Here is a 22,841-nt window from a genome sequence, read left to right as displayed (position 1 = left end):
AACACAATGTGAGGTTTTGTTCTCATTTGTTTTCTAATACAAGGTCTCAAAGCATACTGTTTATACCATGGCATAATAGCAGCTTTTATTTACAGTCTGAGAGGCATTATCAAAAAGAACCAGCGCTTTCCAGCTCACTCAGACCACTGTTTTTTCAAATTCTTGGTGAATGACTTTGAATGGGGGAGGAGGAAGCAATATTCAACCCCCTCCTTCCACCCTTCCCCACATCACCAGCAACACCATAAATAGCAACTCAGCAATCATTTTCATGTTGTGAGTGTATCAACAAAAATTATGTTATATATCAGGTTTTGCACTGACAAGCAGGTATAGCAGCTACCAACCCTTTAACGTATGCGCACAAGTGGTAATGCTCAAGAATTGTACAGGTAAGGTTTTGACACTGCAGCAACAGCTCCTAACCAGAGGTTGTTTTCTTTTGCATCCTAGAGAGAACCATTAAACAGACTTGTGGGAGTGCAGTTTCTTCACCGTGCAGTGAAGAACTTTTGCCAACTTTCCCCCCTTTTGCTTAAGGCTCAATGACTGTCCTCAAAGCAGAAAAGCAACAACAAAGAGATGCCACTTCAGAGGTAGGGCAAACATCTTATTTGCTTCTACCCATGCTCAGAAACTTAAGACAGCATGGAAGTATTCCCAGTTTTAGCAGACACTGTTTGGAGTGACAGTAGCACTGTCCACATCACGCTAGAGGCAAGTACCAGCTGATGTTTACTGCTTACTACCCCTGACTAAGAATGAAACATGCCTTACTCAAAGCAACCACTCATTAAGTATCTCTGTTACGTGTTACCTAAAGGCATCAGAAAATAAAAGGCTGGCACCAGCCAACAGCCTGAGCTCCACCTGCAGAGCCCAGCTGAGGTACAGACAACTGAGCCACCCCATTGCATGGGACCCATCCCACCTCCCACCCAAGCACCACCAGGAGAGGACATCAGAACTTGAAGCTTGATTAAAAATCCCACAGATTAATACAACCGTGCCACTGCTGTCAACAGATGCGTCTGGCTAACGTTAGCTTTCACCCACAGTGAGACCGGGAGACAGGATGCACTGAGCCCAGCATGCCCACGCCAGCCTGATGTACATTCCTTTCATCAGGGCACTAACAGCACAAAACCCCAGAAGATATTCCAAAACCCACAGGGTGCTGTATGGAGCTAAAAATCCCTAGTTCTGTCCCAGAATGTCCCGAAAACCAAAAATTATGTCCCCTAAACTGGACAGAGCCAGTTCTCTGTCCTTCTGGACCTGTAAGTAGCTCTACAGGCCTCCTCTCCAAATTCAATGAAGGATTTGGCCGTCTTGAGCTATGCAGCAAATTTACCTGCTAGCCAGGGACATCCCAATCTGCATTTGTCTCTGCGCCTGGAGAAAGAACCCCCTTTCCCCCACCCCTAATTACAGCATCCCATCCTTACTGTACATCACACATCGTGCAGTGTTACTCGTTTCACCCTCACAGCAAGTGACAGCCAAGTTCGAGCTAGCTCACAGAAAGCAAAGAAACTGTATTTGGACCATGCTCTCCTCCATATCACCTATGCAAAGTGGTGGGTTTGGTTTCATTGGTGGATTTTTTTGTTGTTGTTGTTTTTTTAAGAACTACTAATTTGGTGAGCCCACCTCTGAGTTTTGTCACTGCTATTTATGCAGAATCAAAACTAGCACTCTGTAGAGGCATCTTTTAATATGTAAGTTTCCCAAGAAATTTGACATAACTGGAAAGAGGGTGAATTTCACAAAAGTAGATATATTTTGTATGAAAGTGCTTCTATAATTTCTGTACTAATTTCAACAAGTTACGTTAGGATGACTTTTTGTAAATAAGCCTTTGGCTCACCCCTCTACATGAGCATTTTGTATAGATGTAGCAAACAAAAGACCTCATGGGCTCTCTGCTTTGGAGGCTTATGTTCCCAATTTGTCTGGAAGGAAAAATTGGTCTGAAGCACCAATATAATGTCATGAAAAAGTGACATGTTAAAACAATGTTGTAACTTGACAATGATTTGCCTGCTGCCTGCAGGCCATGGAAGCATTCGATAACATCTGGACAATGCCAGTGAACTTGGGAGAGGTGCAAACACCAAAACATGCCCTTGACTAGGAAAAAAAAAAAAAAAAAATCAGCAGAAAAAATTGGTCAAGAAGACAGAAACATGAGATTTTGGTTTAAACAGAACAAGGTTTAGCACAGGTTACAGACCTTCCAATGCTGGAAGCTAAAGAATTGTTTAAAAATAAACTTTTTAAGGTGGACAAATATCTTTTGTTATCTTATTTAAATAACAAAATCAGTGAACAATATACACGATTTTCCAGAATTACTGGGTGCCAAAGCTTGATAAACATAAGACAGCCCTGATTAAAAGAATATTCTCAAGTGTCAGTAGTTGAAAAAGTGAACTTGAAAGGAGATTTTGGTGTCCAAGATTTCATTAGCTAAAAAAACTACATAAATCTAAAGCATGTTTCAAAAGCTTAGGAGACTAGAAATACTGCACATCTGCTCAAAATGCACTAATAAAACAGTCAAACACTCTCATAAAAACTAAATCAGAGACACAAACAGCCCTTACCTACCATGATGCTGTCAGGCATTACTATGATGTAATAAAGCTGAAGCTCGCAGAACACTTTTTCCAGGAATTTAACTACAGCCATGAATATATTGTTTAGTTAACATAGCAAAAAATTAAGTATGCCATAATGATTAAACAGATACAGCACAGTATCAAACAAAACCAAATGTAGCGAAATCTCCCGGTTTTTCACATGCAACTCAGAAGACAACAAAACAAAACAAAACCCACCAACCAACACGTCACACAAAGACACGCTGGGAATTACAGGCAAAAACAGCACAATAAGTAATTTTGGGTTCACTTACAGTGAATTTTTCTGTTGTGCCGCATGAGAAACAAGACAAAATGAAAAGCACACAAAGATAAATCACCTTTTAGATCTATGACAATATTTTGCAAACAAGAGATTATTTAGGCATTAAAAGGAAACTTAGCACTTGAAAGATTATTTTAGGGTAAAGAGGAAAACATAGTGAAGATATTAAAGCCCAATATTTTATTAACATTTCCTCCCACTCCCAGCTTTATAAATACAATGGATTTAACCTCTCAGGCACGTTCTCTCCATTCACACATGCTAACATATTTCACAGTGTGTCCCTGAGACAGATGCAGAACAATAAAACAGCGGATCAGCAACTGAACATCAAAACTGCAGATCCTGAAGAACTCCTTGAACTTGCTCAAGTGCTGCTTCAGTTCAAAGTATATGCAGTTTATTCAGTGTTAACCCTCCCGGCCCCCAAAATCTGCAAAATTATCTCATGTTTTGTCTAGTGAAGGAGCAGGCAAAAGATTTGTCCAAGCTGAGACTTACTGGTTTTCCAGCGTCACATTATGCTACCAGACCATTGGGTGGCAGCAGCAAAGCACACTGCATAGTACCTTAGTGAAAACCAAAACTCCCCCCAACATCTGGGGATTCCCAAACTGCGATACACAAGCTTGATGCTCCATCAAAATTCTTCAAGAAAGGAGTACAAAACCAAAATAATTTAGAAACTTCCAGCTGCAACTTGCAAACAACTGCATTACAACTGCAAACCCTCCAGCTAGTGAGTGTGGAGCTCAAAGTAGTTAAGACTCCAGCCAAAAATCAGAAAGGTTAAACAAATTTTTCTTAAGCAACTGTTTTCAAATTCAAATATTAAAAAAAAAAAAAAAACAAAAACAACAAACCCAACCACCCACACAAAACTCAAAAAAAGGCAGTCTGGCTACCTTTTAACCATACAGGCCTCCTCAGAAAGCAACACAAATCACACTGTGGTACACAGAGAAAAGCTGTAACCCCTGGACTAGCAGCTGGAGCCACATCGCAGCAGTGACCGTAGGTAGCGCAGGCATTTCTGCCAGAGGTTTTCAGAAAAAAAGTGAAACGCATAGAAATGTGACAGAGAAGGGAGAATAGAAAAACCAAAGCAGGAACTTGACCCTCATCTCATTGCTCCCTAGGCCTTCAGACCAGGCCTTCACTTCTAGGAAACACGTATGAGCTATAAATGAACTACTAACATAGTTTCACTTACCACAATGGGTGAAGACATGCTGTGGTCTGATCTGAGGTTTAAAGGAAGCCTCAGGAAGCCTCTTCACGGCACTAATTTAAGCACAAGCTTACATGCTGGTCTCTGGAATTCTGTTTATTTTGGTCTGAAAGCTGCAATATGGGCACTAAAAATATTTGCATCTAGTAAATGTAAATTCTGCAGCAGTATCTTCTGGCAATGCTCGCTGTGTTAAGGGAAGTAGGTGAGTCTAGACTCAAATGCTGTTTGGGCAATACAGGTTCTTTAGCAGAGTGGTGACATTTTCTTTTTAAAAACAAAAAGCTGAAAGCTTTTTGTTAGATACTGTCAACGTTCCTGCTCATTATCACTTCACAAATAAGATTGTGGTAGGATAATATGACACATCCTCTGGTTGTATTTCACGTTGCTCCTGATGTCGTAAGTCCTGAATGCAACGTTCTACACTACTGCTCATACAGAATTCTGGATATAGAAATAGGATGTGAATGACAACCTTTAATATTAAAAATATTCTCTAAAAGCCTTTCTCTACTGGTATGGTTTTATTAGAAATACAAGCAAGGCAACACACAAAAACACTATTGTGAAGGAATACTTTTTCATTTTAACAGCAGTTCTTCATTTGATTGCTTAAAACAGGAGAAGACATTTCTCATGTGCCTGTATGCTCAGGTTTTGAAATTTGTTTTGTTTTTCAAACAGGTTTCTGTTTCTTCTTTTGGTCTCTCTCATTTATGTTTCTTGACTGTAGTGCCTCAGAAGCTTCCACCAATGCAAGCTAAAGCAAGTCCATCAAACTGCACAGTCAAGCAGGAAAAGAAAACTCAACAGTATGTGTGCCGTGGTAACTGCACGTCGCTCCTGTGCGATGACAGAGCACAGCCCCACTGAGACAAATGCTCAAGCGGATGCTTAACTTCTCACACACCCCCTACAAAAGATGTTCCTTGGCTGATGAAGCACTCTACTCATAAGCACATTGCACCATGCACTCATGGCCACCGTGCCACTGCGGCTTCTGCTGCATCACAGAACTTTGACACAGGAACCTGGTCTGGCGTGTGTACATATTCAGCACGGAGTCAGCCAGCCTTCAAGCACTGTCAGCAGCATCACCTCATGCCTTGTTTCTGTTTGCATTTTTTTGGGAGAGTTGGCATTCTTCCCCACCCTCCAGGTTTGTGTTGCTTTAAATTATCAGAATAATGGCACAACTGGGGGCCTCAGAAGTAACTAAGACATGCTTTTTTTAACTAATTTCCACTCCAAGACCAAAATATTTACTCCTTGATGCGCTACGCTCCAAAGCAAGTCCATATTCCATTCCCTTTCTTCCACCTAATTCACCACTATTTTAAGATCTATTTACAAGGATTTTCTCTACTCTTTCACCTCTTTGCCTTATAACTAAAGTTTGGGGGGTTGGGCTTTGTTTTTTTGCTTGGTTGGGTTTTTTAACAGCTAACATCTACCATTTAATTTTTAACTGATATAAGTAAAATAAGCCAAACTGAGGAACAATCCCTACTGTGCTAGTATGCTTAGATCTGTGTGACTTTTTCTGTGATAATGTGACAAAATAATAATAATGTCCAGAAACTCACCTCCACCAGTTTGGACAGCAGTCAGCTGTGGTCCCATTTCTCGCAGCCCTTCATTGTCCACAGGGTAAGCGGACGTCTGAGATAAGCCCGTTCCTTGCGTATCATCGTCACCCAATGCTGTGGTCTGAGCCCTGAGCATTTCCAGGGCTCCTATGCTTGCCATCTCCTCAAAACCTTCCGACATCTGAGCTAAGGGAGAATCTCGAGACGCAGAGAGAAATGGGGTGTCCAGAGGAGAGCTTGGCGGGGACAAGGATGACAAGGAGGACCGCGATGACAGGGAGGCCAGGGACTGCGGGGTATCCAGAGACCTCCGCTGCTTATTGAAATTTGAGTGTCCAATGGGATCAGCGTACGGCACATCCTTTGTGAGAGACTCGAAGGGAATTATGTCGAAGCGTAAATGCTGCCCGTAGTCTGTAATGCTGTCGGATTTGTCGTACTGTGGAAGGCCATAGATGTCTGTAAAGCTGACCGAGCTGAGGGAGCCTCTGCTGGAGGCCAAGGATCCTCGACTGGAGGCCAGGGATCCCCTGCTGCTGCCAGAGGACATTGTGAGGGTGCTAGCCGACAGACTATGGCAGGCAAAGAAAGAAAAACAAAAAAGGCCCTTTCAAATATGACCAGAAACACCAGTACAAACATAAAAATGTCAATCCAGATTACACAAGTAATTTTACACGTATTGAGTACAGTGACATGGAGAGATGATTTGGCATTTTAAAGTCTAGCTCGTGCCTCTTGCCCTGGTCTCAAGCAAACCATAACTGGAACAGTGCAAGTGACAACCAAATCAGGACTAAGTGCCTGAAGACAAACAGTCCAACAGGACAAGCCTCCTCTTTCATCCAACGTGTAAGCATCCATAATTTGGCAGAAAAGAGGCCAGAGCGGGATCTGGATCAGTGGACTCAACATAAAGCCAGGAAGGGTAGATGACCATGATCCAGCTTGAATTTATGTTAATAATGGGTCACAAACATATCAGGGAGAAGCAGCGTAAAGGGATTTAGAACGTCCTAACAAACTGCTGTGTAAGCCTCACCCTCACAGGTTTTTCCAGTGCAAAATAAAAAGAGACTTTAGGATGAATCCTATTCCAGCTCCTCTTAATGCTCTCAGACAGTTACGGAGAGAATAATATAAGTGACAAAGAGAGATGAAGTGAGACACCGCAGGAACTGAGCTTTTGATGTCGGCGTCATGTTGAGCTGAGAAATCCCCAAGAGCTGCATCTAAAAAGGCAGCTGCAAGTGTGAATATGCAAAACACCCTGGGCTTCTGTGTGGGTCTTAGCACATTCTCGTATTCAAATGGCAAAATTTTGTCATCTCACCAGGGATCAAAACCCCCTTCTTTAGAGAAGGTATCAGAATATTAAAACCTCACAGAACTTAAAAGAATGCTATCTTCATATTAGTAAAAACCGTAACAATATTACAACGTGCTTTAAGTACGTATCTTCTTTTCAGAAAATGAAAAAACACAAAATTCCCAAATACACATAATAACCTAGCCCAAACAGCCATCATTAATACTATTTATAGAACTCCATCCAAATCACCACATTCCATAGACCAAACTGTATAAATTTGATAAAAAATTAAATTTAGTTGGCACACATACGTAAGAGTATTAAAAGGTAAACTTTACAGATCATTAATATCCTTCTCTGCTGCAGTTAAACTTCAAAACCTGCTGGTTTTACATAACTCACCTTTTTAACTGGGAGTGTAAATATGAAGTTAAACGTGTAGCTTCTTCTAGTTGCATAAGCAAACAATTTTTCTTTTCCTGTAACAGTATCCTACAATTAAACAGATATATATTACTATTTTTCCTCATTACAGTAGTGCTCAGGAAATGCTAGGAGCTTTCCATGTACTGAAAAACATCATTGCATTGCGGTTTGCAATATAAAAAGAAGTTTCACTGTATAATCAGGAGTCTTCATTTACGCAGCTGATATGCAGCAATGGTAATTCCAGTGAGAACACAAGAACCAAGACTCCAGCAGAATTCCCAGACAAGAAAAGTAATTGAGGCACAATATAGGAGTCATGATGTTGAAAATATATTACAGCAATTATCAAAGTCATAAAAAGTCCTAGGTAAAAACATCAGACTCTACCAGATATTTTTTTCCCCCCTCCTTGCATCAGCCTGATTGTGCCAGTAAAACAGAGAGAACTACTATGACTTTCAATGCCTTGGCAGGAAAAAAGTACTCCCAACAGCCCTATTATCCAAGCTAATTAGTGTCAAATTTCAAAGATAAAAGAAAATTTTTTGAGTACTTGTGTTAAGCAGTAACCATAAAACTCAGCTTTAAGCTCTAATTCTAGGTGTTTCAAGTACATCTATATATCATATTTAAGCAGGTGATACAGCATTTTGAATACTAAGCTATGACAAAAATGTGTCGCTGTGACTTATTTTTTGCCCATTCTAATAACGAGCAGCTGAATTATTCCGTACCACTGCCACAACACAAATGGAATGTACCTATAATGCTGTCAGTCTCACACACCTATAAAATGCCTTAAATTCTGTATTTTGAGATTATTCAAACTTTGAAGAATAGATTTTATCTATTGATATCACATTTATTCTTTTCCTAAATCCAGAATTATAAGTATTTCTGGTGCTGTGTTTCTCCAAGCCCAATCACTGAACTTGAGAATAAAATCAGGGTGGTAATCAGTTTTGTGTTGTACATTTGTACGTCCAGGATAGTTACTGCTCCAGCCCTGCATTCTCGAGTTGGCTAGAAATTGGGATTCTCACAGAGAGTTTGGGGAAAGCAGATGAAACTTATTTGAGTGCTTCAGACCTTCCTCCAGTGCAAAGACAGCTGTTCGAATTGAACATGTTAATAAGCAGGATTAAAAAAAAGTCAACAAAAAGGGAGTCCTTCTGGATAAAACAAAACGGCAGCATTAGTTTCAATAAACTTTGGATGGTTAAGATATGAAAAAAAATATGGTTTTGTTAGCAGTGAAAACATAAATCTTTCAACTTCTTTGGCCTCCAACTTCATCAATTCATATGCTGGCAAGGGGTTGCAGTGCTACACCCCAGCAACCCCACCACCCTCTGGGGAGGCTCCCTTCATTGCAACCACATGGCAGAAGCTGTACACCCGAGCGTGTGCAAGGCTGAAGCTTTTCTCCTGCTTCTGTGGACCCCAGAGCAGGTTAACCAAGTGGTGCAAGGAAGGCTGCAGCTCAGCTATGTACTTACATGATAAAGACTCTGCACACAGGAACAAAAAGAAAGAGACAAACAGATGCAAGAAACTTAACTGACTGAAACGCTTGCAGGGAAAAGAAGGGGTATGCACACCACCTACTTTAGAAAAACAAAACAAATGTAGGAACATACACTCCCCAGTCATCAGTGCTGTAAGGTAGGTACCTGCACTAAAGGGGAAGAGGTGCCTCCAACTAAGACTGCCAGCCAATCTTTAAAAAAATAAAAAAACCCAACAAACAAAAAAACCCCACAAGCAAAAAAAAACCACAAACAAAAAAAAAACCACAAAAAAACCACACACAAACAAAACAACAAAAAAAACAACAAAAACCCACCACCCCTGCCATACAGATTTTAAGTTAGTTCTGATCTGCGTGTAACTCAGCGTCTTAAAACTCAGCAACAGAACAGGACTGGTAATTATTTGAATAGGAAATTTCTTTGTATTTCCTCGATTAGGAGAAAGTGGAAATAGAAAAGCAGAACTAGGAATGGTTCTGGTTATTCCTGAACCTAAAACAAACAAATAAATTAGGGCTACTAATAGTTAAGCTTTCCCTCTCCAAATTGTTACACAGAAATAGAGCGCTCTTCAATATTATTCTAACTTCTACTCAACTTTTTGCTAGCATTTGAAACATTAGTACCACACTGGAACCCTGGTTTCCACAGCATGAACTACATGGAAAAATAGCTTGGCCTTCTTGCCAACATAGTATGCATTACCTAACATGACAGCCCAAAAACAACAAATAAAACTTACTACACTGCAGTGTAAAGTGAACTCCCTTTTCTGTCAGTTTAAGCTGGAAACCCAATGTAGTGATATTGCAAAAATTGCAAAATATATAACACTGAACTGTAGGTTGGCTGTGAATTTTCTATTTATTGCCTGAATTTACTGTCTGAAGCAAGCTTTTTCAAAGGAACTGAAGTTCTCAAAATTTGTATACGGAAGGCACTTCCAAATATTTTTCAAGTGTCTTAATTTTGTAAACTTTAACCTTTACACAGATGACATTAAAGCTGGTTCATGTAGTTTTCCTCAAGTGTCAAACCTCAGGTTTTACCACTATTTAAGAGAAGCAAGTCTGGGAAACAAGTATTTCCTCACTTTCACTGGAGGCAGTCTATGGTAACAGGAAGCAGTTAAGAGACTTTGTCCATTTCTTTAGCTATAGGAAAAACTCGGCAACTTTGAAATAAACACAGTGTTTCCATTCATATGGTTTGGGGGTTTGTTTTCACATATAACTTGATATTTAATTTAAGTTTTCAAGAATGACTCTGTTTACTATTTTCTCTGCATGTTGGAGTTGGGATGTGCTCACTGCTGAGATTGCAAATTAAAAGCAAAAACTGTATACAAAAGGCAGTAAAAACTAAATCATTTAACTTTCCTGTTATAAGGCAGAAACCAAATATAGGGAAGCATCTTTGTTCTGACCACAGAATGGTAGGGGTTGGAAGGGACCTCTGGAGATCATCTTGTCCAACCCCCCTGCTTGAGCAGGGACACCTAGAGCAGGGGGCACAGGAACGTGTCCAGGTGGGTGTTGAATGTCTCCAGGGAAGGAGACTCCACAGCCTCCCTGGGCAGCCTGTGCCACGGCTCTGGCACCCTCACAGGAAAGAGGTTTTCCCTCGTATTCTGGTGGAACTTCCGGTGTTCCAGTTTGTGCCCGTTGCCCCTTGTCCTGTCATTGGGCACCACTGAAAAGAGTCTGGCCCCATCCTCTTGACACCTACCCTTCAGATATTTATAAGCATTAAGAAGATCCCCCCTCAGTCTTCTCTTCTTCAGGATGAACAAAACCAAGAAATGCTTTTGGAGATGAAAATTACTACACTGCAGAATAACAGAAAAATTTTTCACTATCCAGGTACTGTTATCAGGTCTCTTTATTAGACAGCATCACTCAGACTTTTTCCAAGCATCTTTTGTGACTCTGTTCTGATCTCTTCTTCCTATTCAGACTTTTTAAATGAATGAAAGGAGAACTAACTAGTCACCATCACTAACTTCCTTTCAGAAAACTTCAAGACAGACAGAATGAAATAACGGCAGTCAGGAGCAGGCTCTTCCTTTTTTGAAAATACATTAGTAACATTTTTGTTTGTTTTTTAAACAGTAAAATTTCTTATTCTTAATTTTGAAACTACCTATATGGATCGTAGAGTAGATAAGAAACAAGTTCCCAAACCTTTCAGTGGCCCCATGGGCAGATGTTGCTCGAGCCCGTTGAATTTCATCCTCCAAGCGTCTTTTTTCTTCCTCCAAACGTGCAATGTCTTCTGGGGATCGTCTCTGCTGACTGATGAGCTGCAACTCCTGAAGAAGAGCCTCTTTCTCTTTGATGAGCTGAAGACGGTCCCTGTCCGCTTCAGCCATTCCTGGCCAAGATTCATTGTCTAGCAAGGCCAGTTGCTGCTGTATATTTGAAACTCTTTAGAAGAAGATAAATATATTTTAAAATGCAGAAGAGACAAAGACAACAATTAAAAGAATAAATACCAAAAGGTAAAGCCTGTTGACTGCTGTGACTTTTTTCTTCTAAATTTCAAAACAAAAAAATTTAGAAGACCTTGGAAGGAGTATTTGTTTCTGGGTTTTGGTGGGGTTTTTGGTGTTTGGCTTTTTTTTATGTTTGTTTTGGGTTTTTTGGGTTTAGGGTTTTTTGTTGGTGGTGGTTGGTTGTGGGTTTTGTTTGTGGGTTTTTGCTATTTTTAAAACACTCAAGAGCTGCAAGTGCTCCTAAGTATGCAGCTGCATAAGGACTACAGCGCATTTATCTATCACATGGACAATGTGTGTCTTCACGGATTCCTCATTTTGTAAGAAATAAATTCAAAATTTGGAGGTCTTGATTTTGCTGCTTGTACTGATTAAGTTGTAGATGATTAAGTTGAACACCCTTTCATTCCTGAGTCTTCTACTATCAGATCTTAAACTGCCATTTCAAAAGTGCAGTGAGAAGTTGGAGGGGATGAAGGGGAAATGCTTATCTAGTAACAATAGGTCCATATATTCATGTCCCACCTGGCAGAGGAATGGTTCAAGGGGCTGAGAACAGTGGGTGGTCCTGACCAACAACAAAATTTTAAAGAATAAACAAGCTGTCAGTAAAACAAAAACATAGATATGGAAAAAAGATGTACTGGTTACAAAATACAGGTGGCTTCTGATGGATCCATCACCAAATTAAGAAATTAAATAAGCTAATATGATTATTTTGTAGTAGTAGTAGGCTTTATAGCCAAAAGCGGTTTCCTATATCTCAATATGCTGAACCACTATGTGAAACAACAGCCATAAGAATAAATCCACAGTTGACATTTTAGGAAAACATTCTGCTAAAAACAGATTTTGAACTCTTATGAATATTACAAAAAACCCTAAAGCTAGAAATTTCACAAATGTTTCTTTTGGCAAAATCAAAAGGTATACAAGCAGAACAGGGAGAGCACTCTTTTACTGCTAGGTATTTATGTTTGTCTTAGAATGGACAATTTAGACACTTTAGAATGTTACAGTTAAAATGAAGAGTAAATAAAAGAAAATCTAGCCGAGTTTTGAACGTTTGAAACTAAAGAACTGTACAACAGTTATGCAGCTGTACACCTTGGTTTCATCTTCACTTTGAAATGGTAGCACTCAAAGTTCTGTGCACCATAAAAGATAATCACTCTTTAAATAAATAAAAGCACATTTAAAGCCAGCCATAAAAGTGGGATGTGCGTTCATTTTTTGCTTTAAGTAATCTTTTTTTCCAAAATATCTGGTAAGAAAGAAAAGATAACAACAACCACAGCAGGGTAAAAGCACATAACATGCAAGCAGAAAATCCACAATGCGACAATGTGTTTTAAGAATGAAAGAAAAGGCATGGACATGACAAAGGTAGGGTTTGCCCCATCTGAAAACAAAACCTTATGCAATGTTTATTTCATGCTGACATCTGGAAAGTATTTGGCCGTCTTACTATCAGGGGAAAGGAAATCAAGTATCAATATAAGTCATTTCGCAATGACTGCATTCATATATGAACAGGAATTTTACTGCGAATTTTGTCAAATAGATTCCCCCACCCCCACCCTTCGATTTGATTCACAGCAAGTAAAGAACTTGGGTATTTTGTTACATTTTAGTCTAATGCAGAATACTCTATCAAGCCCTTCAATACCATTTCCTCCTCCTTGCATTAATAACCAACTTCCTGCCAATAGCTACTAAAAGCACCATTGTGAATTGATATGTATAGTCTACATATTTCATGCCTCGGCTATCGTGCATGAATTCCAGATGCAGCTTCCTGAAGAACACCTCGCCCCATCGACCAAACATCAGGGCCAGGAAGAGTGAGCAGAGTCAGGACTCCTCCTCTCCCCTACCCAGTTGCTATGCTGTTAAAGATTCAGTAAACACTCCTGAAGGCATATACAGCGTGATTTTCAAGTGTCGAGTGCCAAATGAAACAAACGGGGACTCAAGATCCTTCCAACAGAATTACAGAATTCGGGTACAATTGGGTTATCATAGCTTGGCAGGCAAGTGTGAATCACATGAGCCCTGGCAATGTATTTGTGTGACCGTGTTCATAAGCTCATACGCAGCTTGTGGATGAAAGCAGATGAGATGTGTCTGGTGAAGTCTCTGGGTTGTTTTATAAGATAGCCGAAGGACTGACCCTCTCCTCCATTTTAACACTCAATTTGCTAGCTACTTTTCTAATGCAGGATGAGCTAGTTAAGAAGCTGACCATAGGAGCAAATAAATGCTAATGGAGGCAACAAGGAGGAGAGAAGAACCAGCAGGCAAGAGAGGAAGGTGGGATCCCCCCTTTCAGGGCTAGTAACCACTGAATCCGCTTGGCTGCAGAGTCAAATACCACCCTCAATACAAGAGGTTTTAATTTAGACTCTTGAGCTTGTTGAGAGCATTTATCTCCCTTTGTGTATGACATTCCAGTTTAAATTTCGGGTTTTCCCCTCAACTTCTGTTATGATCATGCTTTGAAAGTACAAAGCTGTCGTACAGTAACATATACTGTTATTAAAGGGAAAAGTACTGCTGTGGACAAGGTTTGTATCACCAAAAAGTGTTCCAAAATTTGATTAGGTATTTACTTTGATTCCCTTGACACTCTTAGCATCTCAGCCAGCTCTTCTTGTCTGTTTTCCCTTTAAGCAAACAAAAAGCACTTGCAAAACACTACATAATACAGGAGTCGTAGGGAGGGGAACTTCAGGACCAATAAGGCAGTTTTCTGCAAATGAACCAAAGTTTTCGGGGAATTCTATTGCTTTCTTTCTACCCAGGACTCCCTCTGTATGGTAAGCTGTTCCAAAAAGCTACCAATGATAAACTTTTTAAAATTTGTCTCCTTGGCTAGAAAACATCCCTAAGGCTTTTATGGTATCAATCACTCAAACCTAAGAAAAATACCTGAGAAACCATGTTCAGTTCTGCAAAAAACTTAATAAAAAATCCTCTTAAGCATGTTACAGAATTGCAATTTGTCTCCTCCCAACACAAGCTTTTCTTCCCAAACACAAGAAATACATAAATAAGCAATTTCACTGTGCTTGTCCATGCCAGATTTTATACCTATACCACAACAGCCATCCTCACTGCTGGTATGTTACCAAAAAGTGGCTTTTTTGCATTTTCAGACTCAGTACATATATTCACCTACCTTAAACACCCACTTAAATAAATCAATGACTTGACATAGATTGCAATTTAAAGGAAAAAACAAAACAAAACACAAAAACACAAAAAACAAACCAACATTTAGGATCCTTTATGAAGGATCCTCTGTTTTTCAAACACATTTTTCCTTCCTACTGTGTATTTTTAAGATACTACTTCTTAAGTATAGTCGCTGTAAAAAAGTACTTTTATCTGGCCTAATGCCAAATACTGAGGTCCCTACTCATATAGGAATTTTAACATATTCCTGGGCAAAAAACAGTTAATTTTGAGCCATCAACATTCCAGGCATTTTGCCCATTCCCATCCTTGCATAACAAGTGCTGAGGAGCTTGCATTCCACACTCGAGTAGGTGGTATCAAATGACTGGTTTCCTAGGTAGGCAGACCAACTTGCTGCTTATTTCAGTATTTAAAAATTTCAAATGGCGATGAATATAACAGCTCCTATTAAGCAGAAAAGCGGGGGGGGGGGGGCACAGATAGGATGACAAAGGTTTAACCTGCTGATCTTAAGTAAACAGTGATTAAAAATTGCCCTGAAATGGCCATACTAATGTAGCTAGAATGATGCCTAGCCCAAGATAATGTAGACATAGCATGAGGGTAGAGATCAGTACAGCCAGCAGTTAAAACACAAACTTCATCATGGGGGTAAAAACCAATGTATTTTCAGAATTTACAGCATGTCTGAATCATTATGTATCTACCCTCCTAGAGAAGATAGGGCAACCCTTCTATCATTGAAATACCTGGAGAACCTGAAAGATTTTATTACCATCTAGAACCTCATTTTCAAGGCTGCTCTCTGAACCTAGCACTAGTGAAATTATACTGCTGAGCTCAAGAACATTTCAGTTTAGAAGAAGGTACTCATTAAAATATAGCATGAGAAGTGAGATTAAAGTAAAAATCACTTTTTGTGAGATGAAAGAGTGTGATTTACAATTACAGTTAACCCCATGTTTAGACAATTACTCGGATTATGAACAAAACAGGTGTCTTGGGAAGGGAAATACTCTGAAGCACTACAAAGGTCCTAACTCATACTCATAAAAGGGACAAATTATGGATATCCTACAGCTGGCACTTCCTAACCTACAAGCTCTGGCCTTTATACCTTAAAGAAGTTCTTCAAACTTACTTTGTTTGAATTTTCCAAGTAAATAAACCAATACCCCCTAAACTTAAATTCCTAGAATTTTGGGTAACATATCAGAGGCCTTTGTTACCTGTGGAATGGGGAGACTGGTGGGGATAAAAGAAAAAAAAATCCACAGTTATTATTTGGAGAACAGTGGCTAAGATCACACAATTATGCAGAGACGATCAACATAAATCAGCCCAGCTTACTCTTTTCCTTAGGCTTATGATTGGACCCAGTTCTCTGCCACTTCAGGTAATGGGGAACTTCTCCCACGTGCAATACCCAGAGGAGGTGGCTGTAGGACTGAAGACACATAATGAAGGGTGTAATGACTTGATAATTTCTGGTATTTATGGACCCTCTTGACAGCGGATTATGATTTATATACAAAGAGGGGAAGGCTAGAGAAAGGGAAAGAAAAAAAATGGAAACAACAAGAAGCTGGGGAACTTGGCCAAATGCTCACAAAATTTCTCCACTGTGTCTACATTTCTGTTTAGTATCTTTATCAATGATCTGGATGAGGGGATCAAGCACGCCCTCACTAAGTTTGCAGATGACACCAACTTGGGTGGGACTGTCGATCTGCTTAGAGGGTTGGAAGGCTCTACAGAGGGACCTGGGACAGGCTGGATCTATGGGCCACGGCCAATTGTATTAGGTCCAACAAGGCCAAGTGCTGGGTCCTGCACTTGGGTCACAACAACCCCATGCAACGCTACAGGCTTGGGAAGAGTGGCTGGAGGGCTGCTTGGTGGAAAAGGACCTCGGGTGTTGGTTGACAGCCGGCTGAGCATGAGCCAGCAGTGTGCCCAGGTGGCCAAGAAGGCCAACAGCCTCCTGGCTTGTATCAGGAATAGTGCGGCCAACAGGAGCAGGGAGGTGATCGTGCCCCTGTACTCGGCACTGGTGAGGCCGCACCTCGAGTACTGTGTCCAGTTTTAGGCCCCTCACTACAAGGACATCGAGGTGCTGGAGAATGTCCAAGAAGCGTCTAGAGCACAAGTCTTATGAGGAGTGGCTGAAGGAACTGAGGTTGTTTAGCCTGGAGAAAAGAAGGCCAAGGGGAGACCTTACCGCTTATTACAGCTACCTCAAAGAAGGTTATAGCAAGGTGGGCGTCAGTCTCCCGTCCCAAGTAACAAGCAATAGGACAAGAGGAAACAGCCTCAAGTTGTGCCAGGGGAGGTTTAGATTGGATATTAGGAAAAGTTTCTTCACTGAAAAGGATCAACAAGCACTGGAACAGGCTGCCAGGGAAGTGGCTGAGTCACCATCCCCAGAGGGATTTAAAAGACGTGCGATGTGGTGCTTAGGGACATGGTTTAGTGGTAGACTTGGCAGTGCCAGGTTAATGGTTGGACTCGGTGATCTTAAAAGTCTTTTCCAACGTAAACAATTCTATGATTCTACTTTGGCTGCTCCTGCAAGTATGTGCCACTGTGGCTTTGGCGGACAACAAGACCATGCTCTGTAGAATATCCAGCCTTCCCGACAGCCCGATTCAATAACAAAGAGGTCTTAAATTGGCTTAAGACACTCACAAAACCTTTAGAGTCCACTGGCATTTTGCAGATAAAAAAAATTAGGTATTCAACTTCAGGAAAATTGCAAAGCCTTCTAAAACCAATGGAGAAGAGGAATTGCTGTTTTCCCCAATTCACAGGTAAACTAGTATAATGAAAACTTCAAAGACAGTTAAAAGCATGTCTCAGCACCCTTTATAATACAAAGAAAATTTTTATATTTAAAATCTGACTCTGGGAGGTTTAGGTTTAGCTGCATGCCTGAGCCAGATATTTATGTGGTATCAGAGAAATCACTTCATCCCTAAATCAGATTTTCAGATTAGTTTAGCAGAATAAAGCATACAAATCCACTGAATTTCACTAGAAATTAGGCAATTACACCCTGAAACCTGCCTACACAAGATTAATTTTAATGGGAAAATACTTGACTATGTTATAGTATCAGTACTGGAATGTTGCTATCAATATCCAACTAACATGTTTTGTCAGTACAAGCACAAACTGCACTGACACACTTCTGCTTGTGCTAGGGCTTTTAAAAGCCCAAGTGAAAATTAATTTTGGTAATAAGACAACAAGTTTGCAACAAAGTAGCTATTCAGCAACTATACTGAAATGAAAGAAGTAACCTTCTTAAAAGGAATGTGGAAATATTAAGCATAGCTGAGGAGGAGACTTTTGGAGGCTAAAATAAATCTGTTGACAGCCACTGTATGATTTAAACAATTGAATTGAAAACTAACCCGTCTGAATGTAAATTTACAGAAGACGTAAACAAATTGTTGTTTTTGCATGCATATGGGATAAGCTGTTTGAAGATGCTTGGATGTATTAGTTCATTAAAGTCAGCTACCATCAAACGGAATTTCTTCATCACCATTAAAAAATTTGGTGCTTCTTATTAGAGGGGACATTTTTCATCTATTGATTAATACATGTCACAAGGTATGAGGCACCTCAGCAATGACATTTCATGATCATGTGCTAATACACTTCATGTAGTTTATACTGAACTGCACAACTTAAGAGAGTTATCAAAGAAAAACAATTTGCTTTTGATTTCTCTTTCTATGAAACAGTCTATTCAGAAAAATGCTCTAGGGGTACACTTTCCAGTGTGCAAATGCTTTCATGAGAGGTGGTCTCACTGAAATAGCAACTGAAACTAAAAACGGTATTTATCTAGGCAGCTTGGGGCTGTCTGTTTAAAAAGACCATCCTCCCTCCCGCTTCTCTGGAGGGCCACACTGACAGATCTGAGAGAAGAAATTTCATGGAAATAAGGTACAGTTTATTTAAAAATAATGGGGGGAAGAGAAGAGTAAATAGCAGCAGAAGAGTGACTGAGCCTCTCTTTAGTATGACTGGTGACTTAAAAAGTAGAATTTACACACCTCCTCCCAGAGCCTGGATCAGACACAGGAGAGAGGACCTCTTCCCCAGCATGCTGAAGATGTCAGAACCCACAGCTCACAATATCCGTGATACCCAAGGGAAAAATTAAATTGCAAATTATCCAACTTCCTTCAGTGGGAAACTGAAGGGAATTTAAAAAAAGCTATGTGAATGCCTTAATTTATGCAAAGGCCAAACCACTCAGTAGTTAGTTAGTTTTCTGAAGGAGGAATTAAAAACCACATTATCTTTTAGAGGGAGGAGAGATTTTGGGAGTATAAGTCAACATTTCTACTATCACTGGATCTCATCTCCTGAACTCCTCAAGACAGTTCATTGAGAAATCCCAACACTGCATTTCCTTGCTAAGACGCCATATCCAGAGGACATATTTTTATCTCTAAAAACTTCTTTACTACATATGGCAAATATTCTGCTTGTATCTAGAGCTGTACGATCTTCTGGATAGATTTACAAGAGTGACTAAAATGCAACACACTACCCTTCTGTTTGTAGGGCTTTTTTCCTGCTTTCCTTTAGGGGAAAGGACATACTTTTTTCCTGCAGCGTTTTTTAAAAGTCTCCCATTAAAACATGGAAATAACATAGTTTGTCTCTTGTACTTAGTTGTTATATGTTTCCACACCCTGTTTGACAAGCAAATAGTCATAATATACTGCTTTACAGTTGTGACATACTGTAGCATTTTAATTTTCTACTTTGTAGATTTTAATCCATCGCAACACATTCCATCACCCACACTGTGCAGTAGCAGTAGATATTTCACCAGCCAAGGGAGAACGAACACAAAGATATTTAGTAGAGACAAAAGCCCTACAGAAATGCCAGCAAGCTAAGGGGAAGGAATGCATGATAAATGAAGAATGCAACCACTGAGATAACTGGTAGGGGCAATGAGCTTTGTGCAGTTCCACTCAAAAGCTGAAAGCCGATTACTTCCGTACAACATCCTGGGCAGAATAAGGCTGCTATTTTAAAGTAACTAACATGCTTCTGCTAAATAACAGACCATTGTCAGAGCTGCTGTCCCAGGACAGCAAAACTACCCTTACTGCAATTACTATTCTCTAGATGGAAGGTTAGTTACCCAGATTTCCTACACTTAATTAACATCAAGCCCCAGCTCATTTCTGATGCTCAGAAATACTGAATGCCACGCATAAACAAATGTTCAGCATTTGCAGCTGAGAAATGCTTCTGCTACTAAAAATTTAAAAAAATAATTAAAAAACCCCAACCCCCTAAACCCTCACCACTCAATATTTTCCCTGCAATAACATACAATTGTTTTGAAAAACACATAGAAAAGGTGTAAAAAAAAAAAACCCAAAAACAAAACTAAAAACATTTAATACAATCTTCACAGCATCAGTAGCTCTGCTAAACTAAACAGTATAAAACTAAGTTCTATACTCGTCCTTTCAGCAACTGTCATGAACCCCTGAATTATCACTGGACTGTTAAGTGCTGAGGGTTAAGCCCGTGACCAAACAGGACACTGACGGGTTTCTGTTTTACCCTTTTTTTTGCCCAATTATTTAACCTTTATTAGGTAATAGCCACTGGTATTCACATGCAGTATTTCACAATGCAGACTTTCATACCAGTTACAAATCCTGAAGATTTAGCTGTGTATCTCTAACACGCTGGCACCAATTTAATTTTTCTTTAAGCTTGTATTGCGTCCAAATGTGGGTAAATTTTCCAAGAACAACAAAATGGCAAATTGCCTATAAAGCTTCCAATCCCTGCCAACACATATGACAGCATTATGGTTTCCCCCAAAGGAAAAGTCAACTTAATAGGAAAAAAAGGAGGCAAAGTATTGAACTTTTTTTTTTAACCCTTGTTCTGAGAGATGTAAAAAACTGGCAAAACAGACAAAGTTGAAAAGAAAAAACAAAAATCCAAACTTAAAAAATTTTTAAAAATTAAGGTTTTCAAAGTTAACTATACAGAATCTTTTAAGTGTCAGTCAACTTTAATACAAGAATGTTCAATCAGCACAAATTAAAATAATCATAAGTGCATAAAATTACTGCGTTCAAGTCATCACCTACACTATTATCCTGAATATGCGGCAAATAGTTTGAAAACAACAAGGTTAAATGAGGACCCACTAAACTATACTAGTGGATAGTGTTTTTAAAAGAGTACTAAATAAGAGTAGGTTACTTTTACAACGCCATGAAAAAAAACTGCAGGACTGACCTTCACAGAAGAAATACTTATGGTAAGCAATTAGATTGAAGGACATAGTGAAGAATTAATCTATTTAAAGTAATTATTTTTTTTTAATCAGTTTTTTTTTTTCCAATCTCAACATTTATTTTTATGTACCCTTTTTGTTCAGCTCTGAACATTTTAATTTATCTCACAGGAAGTTCCGCATTCTTTCTTCACACCGAGTTTACAACTTCAGTACACTGAACTTAGGACACAGGTATGCAAAGCTCCAAATATACTGACAGACCAGGCTGGTAAGTGTAAATTTAAAGACAGTTTATACTGAGGGTTGAGAAGACGGGGAAAAAAAAATGTAAAACCGTTCAATTGAACTACTGCACTTTTGTGTTTATACAAGCGTACAACAGGGCTGACATTTAGTTTTATCTCTGCAAACAAATACAATAATCTTATGATAAAGTCTTATGTTTACCTAAACTTTTATTATCTGTGAACTACTCAACAATGAGCAAATTAGTCTTACTAAAGACATTTCAGCTAGGAGGCTGGTTCCAGTTCTACTTTGAAAGCTTTAATCACAAGAATAAAAATAAAAACCAACAGATTTATCTGTAATTACCTTTTCTTGGCCTCTTCGTATTGCCAGTTCAGTCTTACTTTGTCTACAAGTCTTGTTTTGTCATCAAACCCAAACTTTTGCAGAGTTGAAGAGGAAGGAGAAGGGGGAAAGAGAGGGAGAAATGAGATTTTAAAAACACTCTCGCAATAAAGAAAGGGACAAATCAGTCTCACTTACCGGACTCATTACTTAAAGCATTGAGGTTTTTTAGTAACATAATAAAAGTCAATTTTATGCTTTAAAAACACAAAACTGGTTGTTGCTAAAAATACAGAAGATAAATTAGTCCTTTCAATAAATTATTATCCTGGAAATCAAGGGTTAGCAAATAGAACCATTGGTGAATGGTCAAAGCTTTTCAACTTTATCCAAGCCTAAAACACAAAGACTGTTTTTAATTGAAGCATTTTACTACTTGATACAGCTATTTTATGGGTAGTTTAATTAGAAGGAATTCAGATTACATTCCCTGTACTGTGACATGTTACCCAGCACTTAGATCCTTAGTGAGTTTTAAACACTATTACAAAACCATCACCTGATCCTTGAAGCAGTCGTAGAATGCACATTTATGCTACAACTCCTACTGTATACAGTCCAGCTTCTACAGCAACTTCTCTCCATCCTAGGGTATCAGCAGTTCCCCTCGAGAAGTCTGCATACAGTCTAATACTTAAAATTCAAGTCCCTATTTAAGTGCATTGCTGCACCTCTGGACTTCTCATCTAACTGCTGCTTTTGCTCTCTTCATCATCACACGTATAGAAATCCACCTCTTTTTTAACATCATTATGTATTTTATTCTCCTAACAAAAAAATCTATAACCAATCAACACAATTTTCAGACTGTATTTAGCTTGTCTTGGGTGGCACTCAATGTTTATTGTGAATGGGAAAACGCTGCTATTTTCCTTTTGGTAATTCATTTTGGAATTCAATAATCACATCCACCACCAGTCCGAAAAATGGCATCCCAAAGGGACCATCTACCTAACACACTGAAAGACCGCCTCATATTAGCTAAGTTTTCTTAGATGCTTTAGGAGCGTATCTTCTTAAAATCACAGATTTCGTCTTCTGTAGGGGCCCTCTGGAGGCATCCAGTTTGGCAACTAGGCATCAGTGGAAGACGACAGTAAAGGAGAAATGGGATGATAAAAGCCTATGATTAAAAAGTACATAGTTCAATAAAAATTTCTAACTGAATGTGGAGTAACACCTGAA

The 22,841-nt window shown here is 39.3% G+C and overlaps 1 protein-coding gene across 12 annotated transcripts in view; it reads right to left on the bottom strand.

Annotated features, from left to right (window-relative positions):
• WWC3 (WWC family member 3) overlaps window positions 1-22,841 on the bottom strand; it is a 104,510-nt gene that overhangs the window by 18,838 nt on the left and 62,831 nt on the right. For all 12 annotated transcript variants that reach the window (XM_075095301.1, XM_075095294.1, XM_075095308.1 and 9 more), the window contains exons 8-11: window positions 21,618-21,691; window positions 11,211-11,453; window positions 7,469-7,558; window positions 5,752-6,326 (exon numbers count right to left, since the gene is read on the bottom strand). In XM_075095301.1, the coding sequence (XP_074951402.1) occupies window positions 5,752-6,326; window positions 7,469-7,558; window positions 11,211-11,453; window positions 21,618-21,691 (982 nt within the window). The remainder of the gene's footprint in view (window positions 1-5,751; window positions 6,327-7,468; window positions 7,559-11,210; window positions 11,454-21,617; window positions 21,692-22,841) is intronic.

Source organism: Phalacrocorax aristotelis, chromosome 1, assembly GCF_949628215.1.
Source record: "Phalacrocorax aristotelis chromosome 1, bGulAri2.1, whole genome shotgun sequence".
NCBI classification, from domain to species: Eukaryota; Metazoa; Chordata; class Aves; order Suliformes; family Phalacrocoracidae; genus Phalacrocorax; species Phalacrocorax aristotelis.
This window is presented reverse-complemented; position numbering and strand designations above follow the sequence as displayed.